The 16,271-nt window shown below is 64.4% G+C and overlaps 7 protein-coding genes across 7 annotated transcripts; 4 read left to right on the top strand and 3 right to left on the bottom strand.

Moving 5' to 3' along the window:
- Nucleotides 1–25: 25 nt before the first annotated feature.
- On the bottom strand, nt 26–988 carry AMSG_03614 (uncharacterized protein; the record flags this gene model as incomplete). The annotated part of the gene is made up of 2 exons (XM_013904505.1): nt 26–745; nt 893–988. 2 exons carry the CDS (start codon nt 986–988, stop codon nt 26–28), a joined length of 816 nt encoding a protein of 271 aa, XP_013759959.1.
- Nucleotides 989–1,978: 990 nt separating this feature from the next.
- On the bottom strand, nt 1,979–8,354 carry AMSG_11777 (uncharacterized protein; the record flags this gene model as incomplete). The annotated part of the gene is made up of 6 exons (XM_013904556.1): nt 1,979–3,439; nt 3,752–4,960; nt 5,402–5,441; nt 5,915–6,444; nt 6,537–7,784; nt 8,025–8,354. The coding sequence occupies 6 exons, from the start codon at nt 8,352–8,354 to the stop codon at nt 1,979–1,981; spliced, it is 4,818 nt and encodes a 1,605-aa protein (XP_013760010.1).
- A 264-nt stretch (nt 8,355–8,618) lies between these two features.
- On the top strand, nt 8,619–9,501 carry AMSG_03618 (40S ribosomal protein S12). Its single transcript, XM_013904506.1, has 2 exons — nt 8,619–8,634; nt 8,922–9,501. The coding sequence occupies exon 2, from the start codon at nt 8,944–8,946 to the stop codon at nt 9,391–9,393; it is 450 nt and encodes a 149-aa protein (XP_013759960.1). The 5' UTR covers nt 8,619–8,634; nt 8,922–8,943; the 3' UTR covers nt 9,394–9,501.
- Nucleotides 9,502–9,713: 212 nt separating this feature from the next.
- On the top strand, nt 9,714–11,563 carry AMSG_03619 (kinesin motor domain-containing protein; the record flags this gene model as incomplete). The annotated part of the gene is made up of 1 exon (XM_013904507.1): nt 9,714–11,563. One exon carries the CDS (start codon nt 9,714–9,716, stop codon nt 11,559–11,561), a length of 1,848 nt encoding a protein of 615 aa, XP_013759961.1. The 3' UTR covers nt 11,562–11,563.
- A 371-nt stretch (nt 11,564–11,934) lies between these two features.
- On the top strand, nt 11,935–12,555 carry AMSG_03620 (uncharacterized protein; the record flags this gene model as incomplete). The annotated part of the gene is made up of 1 exon (XM_013904508.1): nt 11,935–12,555. The coding sequence occupies one exon, from the start codon at nt 11,935–11,937 to the stop codon at nt 12,553–12,555; it is 621 nt and encodes a 206-aa protein (XP_013759962.1).
- A 20-nt stretch (nt 12,556–12,575) lies between these two features.
- Nucleotides 12,576–14,735, bottom strand: AMSG_03621 (5'-3' exoribonuclease 2; the record flags this gene model as incomplete). The annotated part of the gene is made up of 1 exon (XM_013904509.1): nt 12,576–14,735. One exon carries the CDS (start codon nt 14,733–14,735, stop codon nt 12,576–12,578), a length of 2,160 nt encoding a protein of 719 aa, XP_013759963.1.
- Nucleotides 14,736–14,992: 257 nt separating this feature from the next.
- Nucleotides 14,993–16,271, top strand: AMSG_03622 (Ras oncogene protein). The gene is made up of 2 exons (XM_013904510.1): nt 14,993–15,118; nt 15,474–16,271. The coding sequence occupies exons 1-2, from the start codon at nt 15,088–15,090 to the stop codon at nt 16,121–16,123; spliced, it is 681 nt and encodes a 226-aa protein (XP_013759964.1). The 5' UTR covers nt 14,993–15,087; the 3' UTR covers nt 16,124–16,271.

Raw genomic sequence — 16,271 nt, forward strand, 5'->3', positions numbered from 1 at the left:
GGGGGGGGGGGTGCGGGGTTTGTTGCTACTTAGAGGCGGGCGGGGAGGCGGGTGAGGTCCGCGGCTGGCGCTGCTGCTCGCGGTAGGCAAAGAGGAGGTTGGCGAAGCGCTCCTTGCGATCGGCGTCGGTGGGCGGGGCGCCCGAGGCCTGCGGGCCGGTAAAGTAGGCAAAGATGAGGTCGAGCGAGCGCGACTTGATGGTGTCGGCGTCGAGGTCGTCAAAGACGTGGGCGAGAAGGGCCGGGCCGTGCTCCTCGAGCGTCTCGTCAACAAGGAGGGCCACATCGGCCGGCGGCAGCGGAGCAGCATCGTCGTCGGCGGTGGCGGCAGTCACCATGTCGCGTGCGCGGGCGACGAGCTCGTCGCCGAGCGCCTCGATCGGCGCGTACACCCGCTGGCGGACCTGCATGGCCGAGAACCACGCGTCCATGGCCTCCTTGTCCATGTCGAGGCCCGAGGCATCGACATGGGCGCAAAAGGCGTCGTACTCTTCGCCGGCTGGCGCCACAATCTGCGCGGCGTCGGCGACGGCGGCAGCAGCATCGCCTCCGGACGCAGCAGCCACGGCGGCAGCCTGAGCTTTCTTTGCTGCAGCGCCAGCCGAGCCGGCCGAGAGCAGGGCCTTGATGCCGGAAACAGCAGCATCGACCGAGCCAGAGCCCGGCGCAGCAGCTGTCGCGGCCACCGAGGCGGTAGCAGCCGACGAGGGCGGAGCGATGCCGGCGGACTTTGCAGCGGCAAAGAGCTTTGTCGCCGAGGGAGCACCCGCAATGGAAGAAGCAGTGGCAGCCCTTGTAGCAGCAGGCGAGGTGGCAAAGGGATCAAGAGGAGAACGCCAAGCAGCCCGCGGCTTGCGAGTCCGTGGCCTCCGTGCCGGAGGGTGAGCCGAGACCAAGTCGAGCCACTGCGGCTTCTCGGCCGTCCCGCCCTTGATAAGCTGCCGCATACGGTGGAGCGTCGACGGGTGAAGCAGCTGATGTCTGCGCATGATGACTGTGTTGGTGTGTGAGAGGGAGAGGGTGAGACGGTGACACGTGGGAGTGAGGTGTGCTGTCTCCTGTCGGGTGAGGTACAAAGGGGTGGGGGTGGGCGACGGATACCGGCGAGGGGGGGGATGATGGGGGATGGAGGTTGATGTGATGTGTGGAGCAACGCTGTCTAGCCACTATCGTACCTTGTTCCTTGTCTGATGTCATGTCTTTCCTGCTGCCCAGCTGGCAGGTCCTGCTTGGACTGACTGCCTGGCCACAGGGAGCGGTCAGCCAACCACAGGGAGCGGTCAGCCAACCACGATCACCACGACCACGACGACCACCACCACCACCGCCACTACCATCACCACTACCACCACTCGTCCACACACACACACACACACACACACACACACACACACACACACACACACTTTATCTTTAGACATATATATTGCTGTCATGGACGGTGGCTCGGCCACGGTGGGCATGGCCATGTCGCCGCCCGCTTCTTTCGTGATGGCCGCCGGTCTCAGTCATGGCGCAGCAAGTGGTGGTGCTGGACGGCAGAGCATAGCCGGTGGTAGTGACTTGGCAGGGCCGAGCGAGTCGACGGACATGGGCATGGGCATGGGCATGGGCATGGACATGGGCGTGGGCATGGGCATGGGCATGGATGATGGATCGGATGGCGTGGTGGCTATGGAGGCTGCTCCGCTGGTGGAAGTCGCCAGTGTCGGCGGGCGAGGAAAGCGCCGACGTGGTGATGACGACGGCGACGATGGTGACGGTGATGGCCATGGCATTGAGGTCGTCGATGCGGGAAGAGCTGGTCAGAGTGCCGGCGACGGCGGCGAAAGTGCGGTGGGCCTGCCGCGGAAACGGGCGTCGGCGCTGGACTGGACGCCGGCCAGCGCCGTGGCGGCGACGCCGAGCGGGTACACCCGCTTCGACCACGCCCGCTACGTCGGCCGCGTCTCGCAGGACTGCTACTACTTTTGATAGTTTTACTGCGCCGCGCCGTCGGGGCTCGATGGATTGCCATCATGGCCCTGGTTGGTATCGGCGGAGTAGTGCGGGAAGGCAACGGTTGGCGGAAAAGGCTCGAGAGGCGATTGTGTCTCCGAGCCGGAGCCGTAGATCTCGGCCAGCGGCGCGAGATCGACTGCGTTGCCATCGGTCGACGAGAGGAGCGCGTCGTCGGGAGAGTGCGAGAGGCGCGACGACTCGGGGCCCGATGAACCCATGCCCGACGCTGCCGACGACGTCCGGCGCCGCGCCGGCCGCGGCGGGCCGTGGTTGCCCGCACCCGCGCCTGCGCCAGCCGACGGACCAATGCCTTCGCCGCTATTGCACGGCGCCTTTGGCGGCAGCTCGCTAGTTGGAGCCACTTTCGGCATCACGCCGCCCGGCCCCAGCTGTGAGAGCGAGGCCTGGCGGCGCACTTCTGCGTTCTTGATGGGGGCAAGGATGGTGAGCTCAATCTCCATCTCCTGCTGCTGGATGAGCATTTCAACCGTGTCTGGGTGGCTGGCGTCGTGGACCCACCCCGACGAGTGTGACAGCGCCCCAACCGAAGTGAACGGATCGCCCACTAGCGCCAGTGGTAGATGGCTGTGCTGCCGCGTTGAGACCATGTGCGACGTCGATATCGTCCCGGCTGGCGACCCGTCGTCGGACGGCACAAGGTCGAGGACCGTCGACGCCACCGACAGGGTCTCGTCGACAAACTCGCCACCGGCGCCGCCTTCTTTCTTGCCCTGCAACCGCCAATGCGACGACTGCAGGCAGGTGATGTAAAGTAGCTCCTTCTCCACAAAGAGCCGGATTGCGAGGAGCACAGGCTCCCATACCAGCCACAGCCACACCAACGCCACCGCGGTGAGTACGAGGTTGGCCACCAGCTGTTTCGCACCCGAGACTGCGTTGCCGACCGCCAGCACCACGCCCGACGCTCCGACGACACTGATGGCCACTCCGGCGCACGCGTAAATTCGTGCTCGCGGCAAGTTGGGCCAGCTGGAGCTCATCAGCCGGAACGACCACACAGTCCCGGTCCACCCAAGCGCATGACCGAGCGACGACGCGGCGAGTGTGGCAAACAGTCCCAGCCAGCCTAGATTCGTCGCTCCGCTCGTCACCAGCTCCTCGTTGATATACACCAGCAATGAGACAAGCGCCGCCACCGCCACAACCTCTCCGACAAGCGCCACCCGCCGCGGCGTGCGCCCAACCCACGCCTCGGGGTGGACCCGCCACGGCGAGAGCAACGAGTGCGTCTGCATCACGAACTGGCCATACGACTCGGTGTCGAGCGCAAGGAAGAGCTCTGCCCGGAGCCGCAGGTTGTCGCGTCGATGATATACCGTCTTGTTGCCCACAACGAGCGCCACGACAATGACCCAGTAGATCGAAAACGCCATCGGCGAGCCCACGCCTCGCGCCATCAGCAGCGTTCGCGAAGCCGCCTCCGCGGCATCGTCACCGCCGCCTCCCCAGACCATGCCTGACGCCGCTTCCCAAGCCGACACGCATGCCGGGTCAGTCCCCGCTTCTGGTGCTGGCGAGCTGGCGTTGTAGCTAGCCAGGCAGACGCATGCCCCATCGCTCCCACACATCGCTCCGCCAGCGCACAGCGGTCGGCACACTGCAAGTGGTGGCGGTGGCGGAGAGGTCGGTGGCAGAGTGGGCGGCGGTGGTGGAGAGGCCGGTGGCAGACCGGGCGGCGGCGGAGGGGGTGGCAGCGGAGGTGATGGTGGCGGTGGCGGGTAGTGGGAGACAGGTGGCTCGACGGTCGAGTACGCCGGCGGAACTGCGCTCCCACCGTCAATGTTGAAATCCAGACCAATGCCGTTCGCAGAGAGGTCCGGCTCGACGACCACGGCCGACATGGCGTCGAACGCAAGGTAGAGCTCAAGGCCGGGCTGAGCTGCCGGTGTAGGCAGCCGAGCCGCATAGTATTCGGAAATCTCGCTTGGCCTCCGTGCTGTTGACCAGATTCGCAAGTCGGCGAGCCGGAATGGTGGGATGTAAAAATTACGGTTGGCGTCAACGCCGACGTAGAGGCGCCCGTCGCCGCCACCGGTCGCGCCTGATGTCGACCCAACTGTGGCGACGTGTGCGCCGTTGATGTAAAAGAGGACAGAACCGGCTCCGGTAACGTCGCGGACCACCGCAACATGGGTCCAGATCGCGCGCGGGAGGTGGACTGCCGGCGATGGAACAAAGTAATGGTTGCTGCCGCTACCAGTCTCGTGGAAAAAGTACAAGCCTGTGTTGTCTACCGCGACCTTGTACAAAAAGTTGGTAGCAGACGACTCGCCAATGGCGGCGTGTGAGACGATAAAAACATGCTTGAGCAGGTCACTCGGCGCTATCGTGGTCTCGAGGCAGATCCAAAACTCGATGGTGAGGTCGCCGGTGATGGCGAGCGCCGGCGCGGGTGCGGGCGAGACGCCAAAGGTAAACCCGGCCGAAAAGTCGCGCGAGACATTGGCGCCGGCGAGCGGCAGGCTCGGCTCGACTCGCGGGAGCGGGACTCCGGTCGCCGCCGCAGCAGCACCTGTGGGCGAGCGGTCCGGATACCATTCGGCTGCCGCGTTGAGCTGCCAGTACCCGATGAGCCCAGCCTCGCCGCCCGAGAGCACGTACTGGTAGTCGGCGGCGACTTCCGCCGGCGAGCGAGCAAAGTTCCAGACCCGGATCTCGGCCACCTGAACATCGGCACCTGAACGAGCATTGTCCTCGTTGCCCACCACAAATCGAGTCTCGGCTCCACCGTCGCAAAACGTGCCCGAGTAGCTCGCAGACGCCATGTACACGCCGTTTCGGTAGAGTGAGAACCGGGAAAGAGAGGACTCATGAACCAGAGCCAGGTGAACCCACGCGCCCACCGTCACCGGAGCCGCTGCGGGAAATGTTGCATAGTTGTTGGAGCCTGCCCCGTCCTCCCCAAACACTCGCGGTACGCCAGAGTCTTGAATCTCGAGCTGTAGTCATGGATCCACATTGCCGTGAGCCGTGAGTTGTCGTGACAAAAAAAAACTCGCACCACACCCAAAAAAAAGCTTCTCCAATTTGGCCAGCGGCCGAAAGTGCGCCACGGCTTGCAAGTAGCTTTGCTGCAACTGCGCCACCATGCCAAGCCATGCCCAGAGTGAACGAATCACGGGGAGAGAGAGGGGGGGGAGGGGGGGGGGGGGAGGAGGGGGGATGGACAATGACCAATACAGAAGGTAGCTTGAAAGGCTATCGCCTCCTTGCCGCCAGCAGCCTTGCGGAGCGCTGAATGACAACGGCAAGTGGAAAGGGGGTGACGATTGCCAGAACGAAGCGACATGAAGGTGGACCGACGACGGGGCAGAGCTCTGGGACAGGAAGAGGAGGGGGGGGAGGGGGGGGGGGGGGGGGGAGGAAGGGGGTATACATACGGCAACTAGGAAGTTTGTGTCTCCAGACTCGCCCTCTGCGCTTTGTGAGAAGAGGGTCTTGGTCGAGGTGGGAGGCCAAACGCTTGCGCGACACCAGAGCTCCCATGTGGTGTCTACGTCGCATGCGCGGGCAAGAACTGGTGTATGCTGGACAACAACGCCGGAGCCCCATGTACCTGACGAGTCGAGTACAATGGAGCCCTGGGTGGTGAGTACAAGTAGTGCAGCCACCAGGCCCAGGCCAAGTATGACCCGGTGGAGAGCCATACGCGTGGGGTGGAGTGTGAGTTGCTCGCGAGCAAGTTAGTCACACGCTGCCCGGTCAGCGGTGCGCGTGCCACAGGCCCGGTGTGACGGGGCGGGGTGGGCTCTTCCTCGGCCTTTCACGCACTGTCGTTTTACGCTTGTGGGAAGAGATGCGCATAGGGGTTCGAGGACGAGGTGGGGGCGGGGGCAGGAGCGGAGGTTGTGGCAGATCTGGGTGGGTGGCCTGGCGTCGTCGTCGGCATCGACGGCATAGGGTAGACCGACGACGCGGGTGTCGACGACGGGTAAAGGCCGGGGTAAGAGGTGTACGAGCTGGGCGCAGGGGCGGCAGCGCCATACGGTGAGGATGAGAGGCCCGGGTAGCCCGCAAGTGGCTGCGGCTGGTATCCCGCGACAGGCGCGGGCATGTCCTTTGCCTTTGCCTTGGACTTGGACTTGGACTTGGACTTGTCCTTCTTCTTCTTCTTCTTCTTGGGCTTGGACTTGCGCCTGCGACGGACGTGGATGCGCTGCGGGGCTGACGGGTCCTCGAACGAGTACGACGGGACCGAGGTGGCGGCGGGCTGCACACGCGGCGCGTTGCGGTCCGGGTAGTTGTCGGGATTGAGGCGCGGGTCCTCAAACGTGGTCTTCCGCGAGTTGTGGTCGACATAGTAGACGCGGCCGTCGGGCGCGGTCCGCTCCTCCCAGAACGGCGGCAGCTCCTTCGGCGGCTTCCACACCGTGCCGACCTTGTGGTTGTCAGGTAAGCGGCCGTCGGCCTCGCGAATGGCGATCTCAAGCGTGGCCGCCTCGAGCGCCTTGGGTGGGTGCAGTTGTTGATGGTGTCACGGAGCTGGGCGTACTTCCAGTTCTCGATGTCCGAGACCTTACCGTGGCACTCGGCCTCGGCGTCCATGTCAAAGCCGTCCGAGCCACCTGCGCCAGCCGGAACTCCTCCGTAGTCAGCGGCGTCGAACGAGTACGAGTAGTACTCGGCTGACGACGCCGACGAGCCCGAGTCAGATTCGGGCCGGGTCGTCCGCATCGCCACAGACCCGGTCGGCTGGGTGTACTTGGTCAGGTCAAGGTTGGCGTAGTTGAACGGAGAGGCGGCAGCTCCGGTCGGCGCGGCCGCGGCCGCGGGTGCCGTGCTCGACGGCGCTGCAGACGATGGCAGGGTGTACGGCATCTGCCCTGCAAGTGCCGGGTTGGCCGATCCTGGGAGTGGCGCCGGCGAGAACGACGCCAGACCGGTGGGAGTGAACGCGCCGGCTGCTGGTGGAAAGTAGGCCGGAGCCTGCGCCGACGGCTGCTGCAGCTGCGGCTGCGGCTGCGTCTGCGACAGGTGTGGTGCGTGGCCCAGCACCGGGGGATGCTGCGGCTGAAAGGCCGGAACAGCCGGTGTCGCAGGCTCAAACGACGGTGCCACAGGCTCAAACGACGGTGGCGCAACCTCAAACGACGGTGGTGCAGGCTGGAATGACGGTGGTGCAGGCTCGAACGACGGCGGCGCGTCGATGGCCGGTGGAGGGGCTTGCTGCCGGGCCTCCTCGGCCTTGCGGCGCTCCTCTTCGGCCCTCCGGCGCTCCTCTTCCATCTTGCGCATCTCTTGCTGGAACTTGAGGCGTTCTTCCTGGGCCTTGCGGCGCTCCTCCTCCAACTGTGCCATCTGCCGCTGCAGCGCGAGCTGCTCGTCAGAGACCGGGGCGAGCTGGACTGGGGCGGGAGTGGGGGCTGCGGCGGGAGTGGGGGCTGCGGCGGGAGTGGGCGCGGGGGCGGGGGTGGCGGCGGGAGCAGGGGTGGAGTTTGCAGCAGCGGCTTGACGCTGCGCCATCTCGGCCTCGAGCATGGTACTCTGTCGCTTCAGCTCTTCGAGCTTGCGGGTCTGCTCCTCGAGATCGCGCTGCTGCTTGGCGAGCTGTGCAGCTCGCTGTTGCTCCATCAGGTAGTGCTGCTGCTGGAGGAGCACATCATGCTGTGGTGGGCTGGCCGCCACAGCAGGTGCAGGCGCCGCAGGTGTAGGCGTGGCAGGTGTAGGCGTGGCAGCAGGCGCGGTAGCGGCAGGCGCGGCAGCGGAAGGCTCCGGTGCTGCGACGGCCGTGTGCCCGTCGAGGAAGGCCAGATCTCCCAGCGGCTGTGTTCGACAGCATGCGCGGGTCGGACCCCACGTTCCAGGAAGGTAAGTGTGGGAGGGAACGCAGAAGGGAGGAGAGCAGTGGGGGAGGGCAGGGGAAGGCAGGAACCGAGATAGGGAGAGAAAATGCAAAGACATGGCCACAATCCAGATGTGGTTGGAGAGGGGGGAGGGGGGGGAGGAGAGGGGGGGAGGGGGGGAGGGGGGAGAGAGACCGGAAGAACACCTCTGAGAGCGTACCTGTGGAACGGCGGGAGTCGCTGGCGGAGGCTGCGGGTCAGCAGCAGGAGCAGAGAGAGCAAAGTGCGGTGCAAGCTCGTCAAAGAGTGAGACCTGGGAGGCGGGCGAGCTGATGCTCGTTGTAGGCAGAGGCGCTGGCTCCACGGCGGCGTCGAGCAGCGAGGACGTTGCTGACGAGACGGACGACGTCGGCGACGCTGCAGCAGCTGGGACACCAGCTGGGGCAGCTGGGGCGCCTGTCACCGGTGCAAGCTGCACACCCGCCACTCCAGGTGACGGGCTCTCATCAGATGACGCCACCGGCACTGCTTCGGGTGTAAAGGCGGTCATGAAAGCCTGTACATCTGGGTGAGGGCTTTCGTCTGCCGATGCCATGGCCGACGGAGAAGAACCAAGTCGAGTGACCGCCACAAGGGTTCGGTCGCAATCGGTAATCAAGCAATTCGTGCGTCATTCGAGAACAAACAGCAGGAGGTGGGGGGTGGGGGGTGGCTGGGTGGAAAAAAATTGATTGGCCAACCCGTTGCTGCTTCGCTTCGTTCAACTCGTTCTGTGAATGGCGACTACGGTCCAAATTATGCCAGCGAAGGACACATTTCTATTCGACTAGGTACGTACTGGCACGATAGCAAGGCGCGGACTGAACCCATCACCACACCCACTACTGCCCCCACCACCACCACCACCACTCGGAGCATGCATACACTGTATGCACTCCGCCAACATGGGTGTGGGGCCTTGGCGAGGAAGGCAAGAGTGGGAGCAGGGAGTGTGTGGCGGTGGCCAACACGGATTGTTTGATTTCCGTGTTTGTATGACTTTGTCGCATGCTGGGAGACGGGGAGGATGGGCATGGTGCAGAGCGGGATGACTCACAGCAAGACGTGGTGATTACAGTCGAGGAACTTCACAACCAAACATGGCTGAGAACGGAGACGTCGTTGCTATTGACACCGAGGTGATGGAGGAGGTTGAGCAGGTTGAGACCGGCCCCATGGACCCCATGGACGCCCTCAAGGTCGTCCTGCGCAACGCGCTCATCCACGACGGGCTCGCCCGCGGCCTCCGCGAGGCTGTCCGCGCCCTGGACCGCAAGGAGGCCCACCTGTGCCTCCTCGCCTCCAACTGCTCGGAGCCGGCGTACACCAAGCTCGTCTCGGCACTCTGCAACGAGCACCAGATCCAGCTCATCCAGGTGGAGTCGAACAAGGAGCTCGGCCTCTGGGCCGGCCTCTGCAAGCTCGACGCCGAGGGCCAGCCCCGCAAGGAGGTTGCCTGCTCGTGCGTGGTCATCCGTGACTACGGCGTCCAGTCGCACGCCCTTGACGTCCTCCAGGAGTACCTCAAGGCCCAGCAGGACGAGGAGTAAGCGCTGCAGCACGTCCTGCAGCCCTGCCGCCGCTGTCGCCTTGAATGGTCGACACGCTGTGTGGCGCTTGGGGTTGTGGGTGTGTTAAACCGACTCATCATCGATCAACTGTCAGCCCTCTCGCTCCCTCCCCATCGATCTCCTTGTCCCCAACACTGCGCTGTTGCCGTGGTGGTTGCACACGGCTTGGCGCCAAACAGAGCACCCGTCGACTGCACCCACACACTCCACCACACACACACATACACACACATACACACACACACACGCATACATACATACATACATACATACGCATACATACATACCTACACATACTCATGTCGGTCCACCAGCTGCGATACTCGCGCACAGCAGGCACGGCTCCGCAGGCCAACACCAACAACGCCTCGGAAAGGGTCAAGGTCGTTCTCCGCGTCCGCCCCACCATCGACGAGGACCTCTCCAACGCACGGACGCAAGATGATCTGGTGGTGGGCGTCAAGGTGGCAGCAAACAACAGGGCCATCTCGCTCAGCCAGCCGCTGTTTGACTCGCGCGAGTTCCGCGCCGACGCCGTCCTGGGCCCGCAGGCGACCCAGGATGACATGTATGCCGCCGTCGCCGCGCCCGTCGTCGACCAGGTCCTTGCAGGCTTCAACGGCACCGTCATGGCGTACGGGCAGACGGGCTCGGGCAAGACGTACACCGTGTTTGGGCCCGAAGAGACCGTGGAGCGGAGCGGCGATCCAAACTACTTTGAAAAGTGCGGCGTCATTCCGCGGGCTATCGACCACGTCTTTGAGCACATCAACGCGTGCAAGGAGACGACCGAGTTCCGCGTCGCCATCTCGTGCCTTGAGATCTACATGGAGTATGTCATGGACCTGTTTGACCTCGACAAGGCCAACATGGCTGTCCGTGAGGACCCCGAGTCCGGCGTCTTTGTCGAGGGCATGCAGCGCATCGCCGTCGCCTCGCCCTTTGACGCCCTCGTCCTCATCCAGGAGGCCTTCAAGAATCGCGCCATTTCGCAGACGTACATGAACAAGACGTCGTCGCGCTCGCATGTCATCGTCTTCATCTCGGTCGAGCAGCGCCCCATCGCGCCGCTTCCCGGCTCGCCCAACGCCGGCGGCCTTCGCCCGGTCAAGTCCGGCCTCCTCACCCTCGTCGACCTTGCAGGCTCGGAGCGGGTCTCAAAGTCCGGCTCAGACGGCCAGCGCCTTCGCGAGGCTAAGCGCATCAACCAGTCGCTCTGTGCGCTCGGAAACTGCGTCGCCGCCCTCTCCGAGCGCAAGCCCGACCGCCACATCCCCTACCGCAACTGTAAGCTCACCCGCATCCTTACAGACTCGCTCGGCGGCAACACCAAGACCTGCCTTGTCGCCACAATCTGCCCCACCGTCTACAACTACGAAGAGTCCATCTCCACCTGCCTTTTTGCCACCCGCGCCATGTCAGTTCGGACCCGCGCGCGCGTCAACGTCACCGACGCCTTCTCCGGCGAGCCGCCCAAGCCGATACAGCAGGCGCTGCCGCTCCCGCCCGCTCTCGCTGCCTCGTCCTCGTTTGATCGCAACCTCGCTGCCCGAACCTACTCGCCGCCGCCGAGCTCAGCCCGCAAGTCGCGCGCTCCCGCCGCTGCTGGCGGCGCTACCTCGGCCGGAGCGCTAGAGCCCGAGTACGAGTACTACGAAGAGGAGGTCGTCCTCGGCGACGATGAGGTCCAGCTCCTCGCCTCCACTGGCCGCACCACGGGTCTTACCACGATCCACCCCTCCTTGCGCTCCTCGGGCTTGCTCGCCTCGCCGGCTCGCGCAGACTCGCGCGAGCTCATCGCCGCTAACCGTGCTCTCCGCTCGCAGGTGGCCAACCTCGAAGCCGCGCTCTCCGCCGACGTCGTTCCCAAGTCGCACATCGACGAGCTGTGGAAGAAGCGCGAGCACGAGCTCGTCGCCAAGTTTACCCGCATCATCACCCACATGCAGTCTCAGATCGAGAAGCAGGCTGCCACCATTGTCTCGCTCCAGCAGCGCCTCGACGCCGCCGCGGCTCCAGCCGCCCCGCCCGCGGCCTCGCCCGCACGCTCAGATGGCGACATTGAGCAGCTTGTCGCTGGCCTCCTCTCCATCCCTTCCATCCGCACCAAGCTCCAGACACACATCGCCGCCACGCCCGGCTCGTGACAACGTCCGCCTTTCGTTCCCCAAATCCGCCCCAATGAAAGCAACCAGTCTGATCGCGAACAGCGCGACTGCTCGCCAGCTGACTCGTGCCCTCCGCTCCACCATCAACACTCCCCACCCGTCCATGCTCGGCTTTAATACTTCGCGATCACTTCCTGCACCGCACACGCTAGCACTCGAGCCGATGCCTTCGTCGTCTGCCTCGCATGGCCAGTCGCGCGGAGGCTTCCTGGCGGCAGGTGGTGTCGGAAAAAGCCGCAGTTTGACTGATCGGCAAAGACGCGCCGATCAACCGCTTCCGCCATCGCCACGGGAGCGAAAGCGGAAGCGGACACTGCTGCGGCAGGCGACAAGCCCACCATCAGGCTCGCAAATGACCCAGCCGACCCAGCTAGTCACCCACATGGGACAGCTCTCGCCGCTCTCCCAGCTATCGGCCAAGCTCTCGGCGCTCCAGGATCCGCCACTCCGCGGCGCGTCTGCCGTCGTCCCCTCGCACCCTCTCCCGTCGACGAGCGCGAGCTTTGCGCCTCGGCCGCGGCCGGCAAGCACCAGCTCGCTTCGCCGGCTCTCGATGGGCGCTACGCCGCCGGATAGTCAGGCGGCGCTCAGCGGCGAGGCCGGGTCGGCGCGAGCCGGACGGACCACGAGCGCGCTGCTGGTCGAGCTGGCGCCATCGCACGATGTGGCCGACTCGTTGCTGTTTATGCGCGAGCAGATGGTGGCACTCGGGAAAAGAATGCAGCGGCTGGAGGATGCTGTTGCGAGCCTCTCGTCCACTGCTAGTTGTCACCGACGAGGTGACGACGATGTTGACCAAGAATCGTCCGGCTCGTCGACCCGCGGCGGGAGCGACGACGATGACGATGGAAGCGGCCGGCGCGCGCCCGAGCTCGCCAACGACGACGACCCCATCGCTGCCCAGCACACGCACGCCCTCAAGCGCCGCATCGAGCTCATCATCCGCAAGCACCACTCTGAGGTGGGACGGTAGCGACGGGCTGTAAACTCTGCTCAGGACCGCAGTGCCCGGCCGCGCCACATGACCAGGGAGACAACCGCACCGGCTATGGCCGCCGCGCCGACCGCCACAAGCGCACCCGACACCCACGGCGAGGCTAGCAGCGAGGGGCGGAGGACGATGATCGGCGCGTGAGGGTCATGCAGAGGAACAAGTGAGTCAGGCGAGGCCGTCCGACGCGGCGTGCACGCGTGGCCGACTACGTCGGCCTTGTCGCAATTGCTGCACAGCAGTGCCGGCCTCACAATCGGGACGCACTGCTTGGCGCGGTGACCCTTGCCACCGCAGCCAAAGCAGCGAACCGGCAGACTGCCGCATGTGAGCTCGCCACGCTTGGCCGCAAGCTCGCGCTCGTGCAGCGCAACTACCGGCCACGGGTCGGCGCCGGGCAGCGTGCCGACGACCACTTGAGACGGGGCTAGCGACGGCGGCACAAAGGCGTACTCGTCAACGGCCGTTGTGGCAACCATGCAGTGTGCCACCGGCGCGTTCTGCAACAGGCCGCTGATGTCGCCGCCGCCTGGCAGCAAAATCGCGCGCGTCTCGCCGTCGAACCGCACGCCGCCGCTGGCAAGTGATGCGTACAGCCGCGCCTCGCCGCGGGTGTTGCGCTTGGCGGCAGTTGGCGAGAGCGGCGAGCGCGCCAGCGCGTCAGCCGCTGCGTCTGCCACCGCCTGCACGTCCACTGCCGGCAGAAGCGGGATGGCCTGCCAGTCGCGCGACCGCGCGTCGGCGTCGCGGTCAAAGCGCACCGGGTACATGTGCGAGATCGGCGAGTCACGCGCAGTCATTAGGTCTGCCAGCTGCGGCGGAAGTGCCGCGTCTGCGGACGATGGCGGAAGGACACACATCAGCTGGAGTAGCGCAGGCAGCGGCGCACCAAGTTGAGCGGGATCCAGGGCGAGTGCGTCTGCGATCGACGCATCGCGGGTGGCCGCCGCCATGTCTGCCACCAGCGGCGCGTGCGGGAATGGGTAGTGCCAGTTCCACGACGGCACGCCGCGAACGTAGTAGGCGAGTGTCCATGCGAGACCGCACAGGTACTCTCGGGCCATGCGCGTCGCCAGCGCTGCCTGCTCGGCATCGCTGTCGATCCGGTACCGGACCCGGTAGTACTCGGCAGCCCACGAGTGCGAGGCGTCAAACTGATCGGCCAGGTACGCTGCCTCGGCCGAGGCCAGCGCGGTGAGGAAGATGCCCAGCCGCGACGGACAGATAGAGCCGGGCAAGTCCGTGCCTGCCGGTGACGAGATGAATCCGCCCATGAGCGGTAGCGAGGCAAGGTACGCGGTGACAAGCGTGTTGAGCCCGCCAAAGTACGCGTCGAGCGTCGGCGCCCTAGGCAGAAAGTCGTTGCCGACCAGCATGAGCACAAGCACAAAGTCGGTGATAGCGGCCGAGGAGTCAAAGGCAAAGGGGAGGCGATCGGCGGCGTCCTGGCCAAGCACTGCTGCCAGAGTGGCCCGCAGCGTAGCGATGTTGACCAGTGTCATTGGCGGAAGAGTTGGAGCGATGGCTGCCGACCTCGCCGACCGGCGCTGCGGCTTCTCACGGAGGACGTAGACATGGCGCTCGCCGGTGAGGAGCGAGAGGAAAAACATGTCTGCATCCGAGCCGTAGATGACATGGACGAGGTTGGGATCGTAGCCCGGCGCTGCGCGCTGGCCGCGGATAAACTCCATGATCTTGTGCTCGCCCTCGCCCGGAACTGACGAGTCCGAGACGATAAAAGTGAGATGAGCATACTTTGCGATGGCAGCGAGCTCGGCAGCGAGTCTATGGCTCATGGCCTCAACACCCTCCATGAACGGTGTGCCCGGAGTAATGAGGTTCGAGTCAAAGTCGCTGCGGCGCCAGGCCGGCTCATCGGCGGCATCGTCGGCCTTGACAAACCGGCGGCCGCGCTGCTGAACCATCTTGGCGCGCGGAGCGACACCATCGAGAGCAAAGTAGACGAGCTGACTCGGAGCAATGCGATCGATGAGCCCGGTGATGTAGGCCTTGATAGCCTCTGGCGTCCTCGCGTTGTGGACGACACCGTTCATGTCGAGATACAGCCGGCCAGCGGCAACCTTTGCCGTCTTTGCCCGACATGGCTCAAAGGCCTTCTTGCACTTGTTCTCCAGCCACTTTGCCAATCCAGGAACACCCATACCACTACGTACGAGGTCCTCGAGGTAGAAAGTCCTCGACGAGTGTCTCACTTGCTCCAATCGAACGTCTCTATCTGGTCTCGGTAGTCTGCTGACTCGACACAGTGCCAGCCAATGGAAGCACACGCTCCAAGCCCATCTCTTCGAATCTGTCTCTCCGAACCAAACCTTGCCCTGATGGTCACAACGCGCCATTTGTTGGTCACGCGTTTTCCTTTTTGGCTGGCTGCCTGTGTGGTGGTGGAAGGGGGGAGGGGGGGGGGGCAGTGCCAGCAGCCGGCAGTCGGCAGTTGCTGATGGCGAGCAGTACTTGTCTGTTGCGTGAGAGTCAGGACTGTGTGGCAGGGGCACGATGGACGACATGGTGGAGGAGGAGTTTGACAGTATGTCTTTGCGGAGGGAAGAGGGGGGGAGGGAGGGAGGGAGGGAGGAGGGTGTGTGTGTGGGGGGGGGGGGGGAGGGGGGGGGAAGGCAGACGCGTGGGGTGGAGGGAAGGTGGTGGTGGGTGGTGGTGGCCTGGACTGTACTCATGGACGACATGGATGGGACTTTGTGCATGTGTGTATGTGTGTATGTGTATGTGTGTGTGTGTATATATATGTGTGTGTGTGTGTGCGATCGCGTGGGTTGCTCGGGCTGATGGCGATGGCGTATGGTGGACGGGTGGACGGGTGGGCTGGTCGGACTGGTCGGACTGGTCGGACTGGGCGGACTTGGGGGGGGGGGGGGATACAATAGCCGAGGTCAAGGTCATTGTGGTGGGCAATGGAGGCGTGGGCAAGACGTCGATGATTCGGAGAGTGGCCCGCGGACTCTTCACCGACAACTACCGCAAGACGATAGGAGTTGACTTTCTGGAGAAGAGCATGTACATCGAGTCGCTGGGTGAGGAGGTCCGGCTGATGCTATGGGATACGGCAGGACAGGAGGAGTTTGATGCTGTGACACGGACTTACTACCGCGGAGCTGGTGCATGCGTCTACGCCTTTTCCACTACGGATCGCGACTCGTTCGAGGCCATCCGATCGTGGCGGGCAAAGGTCGAGGCCGAGGCGCCAGGCATTGCCGCCGTGCTGGTGCAGAACAAAGTTGATTTGCTCGACTCGTCGGTGGTGACACCCGACGAGGCCGAGGCCCTGGCACAGGAGCTTCGGCTTAAGTTCTACCGCATCTCGGTCAAGGACGACGTCAACGTCCGGCCCATGTTTGAATATCTGGTGGAGGCGGCGGTGGCCAAGGCGCGGACGGCCGTAGTGCCCGGACAGACCAACATGGACTTTCTTTCACCAGCCCAAGTCCAGGCCGAGAAGCAGTCGTTTGCCGTCCAGCCGACCCGCGGCAAGAAGCGGACGACCTCGTCGTCCAAGTCGTTTTGCACCTTGCTCTGAAGCGCGTGCTCACAGGAAGCGACTCTATGTCACCGATGGCGTATGCGAGGAGAGGGAAGAAGAAGAAGAAGAAGAAGAAGAAGAAGAAGAAGAAGAAAGAAGGAGATGCAAAGGAGAAGAAGGGAGAGGAGGAGAAAGAGATAAACAT

Source organism: Thecamonas trahens (assembly GCF_000142905.1).
Source record: "Thecamonas trahens ATCC 50062 unplaced genomic scaffold supercont1.13, whole genome shotgun sequence".
NCBI lineage: Eukaryota > Apusomonadida > Apusomonadidae > Thecamonas > Thecamonas trahens.

Bases quoted from the DNA above. Each gene is read 5' to 3' on its own strand.
- AMSG_03618 (XM_013904506.1), top strand. From the start codon at position 8,944: ATGGCTGAGAACGGAGACGTCGTTGCTATTGACACCGAGGTGATGGAG.
- AMSG_03622 (XM_013904510.1), top strand. From the start codon at position 15,088: ATGGACGACATGGTGGAGGAGGAGTTTGACA. The intron at 15,119-15,473 runs GTATGTCTTTGC...GGGATACAATAG, and splicing joins GGTGGAGGAGGAGTTTGACA to CCGAGGTCAAGGTCATTGTG.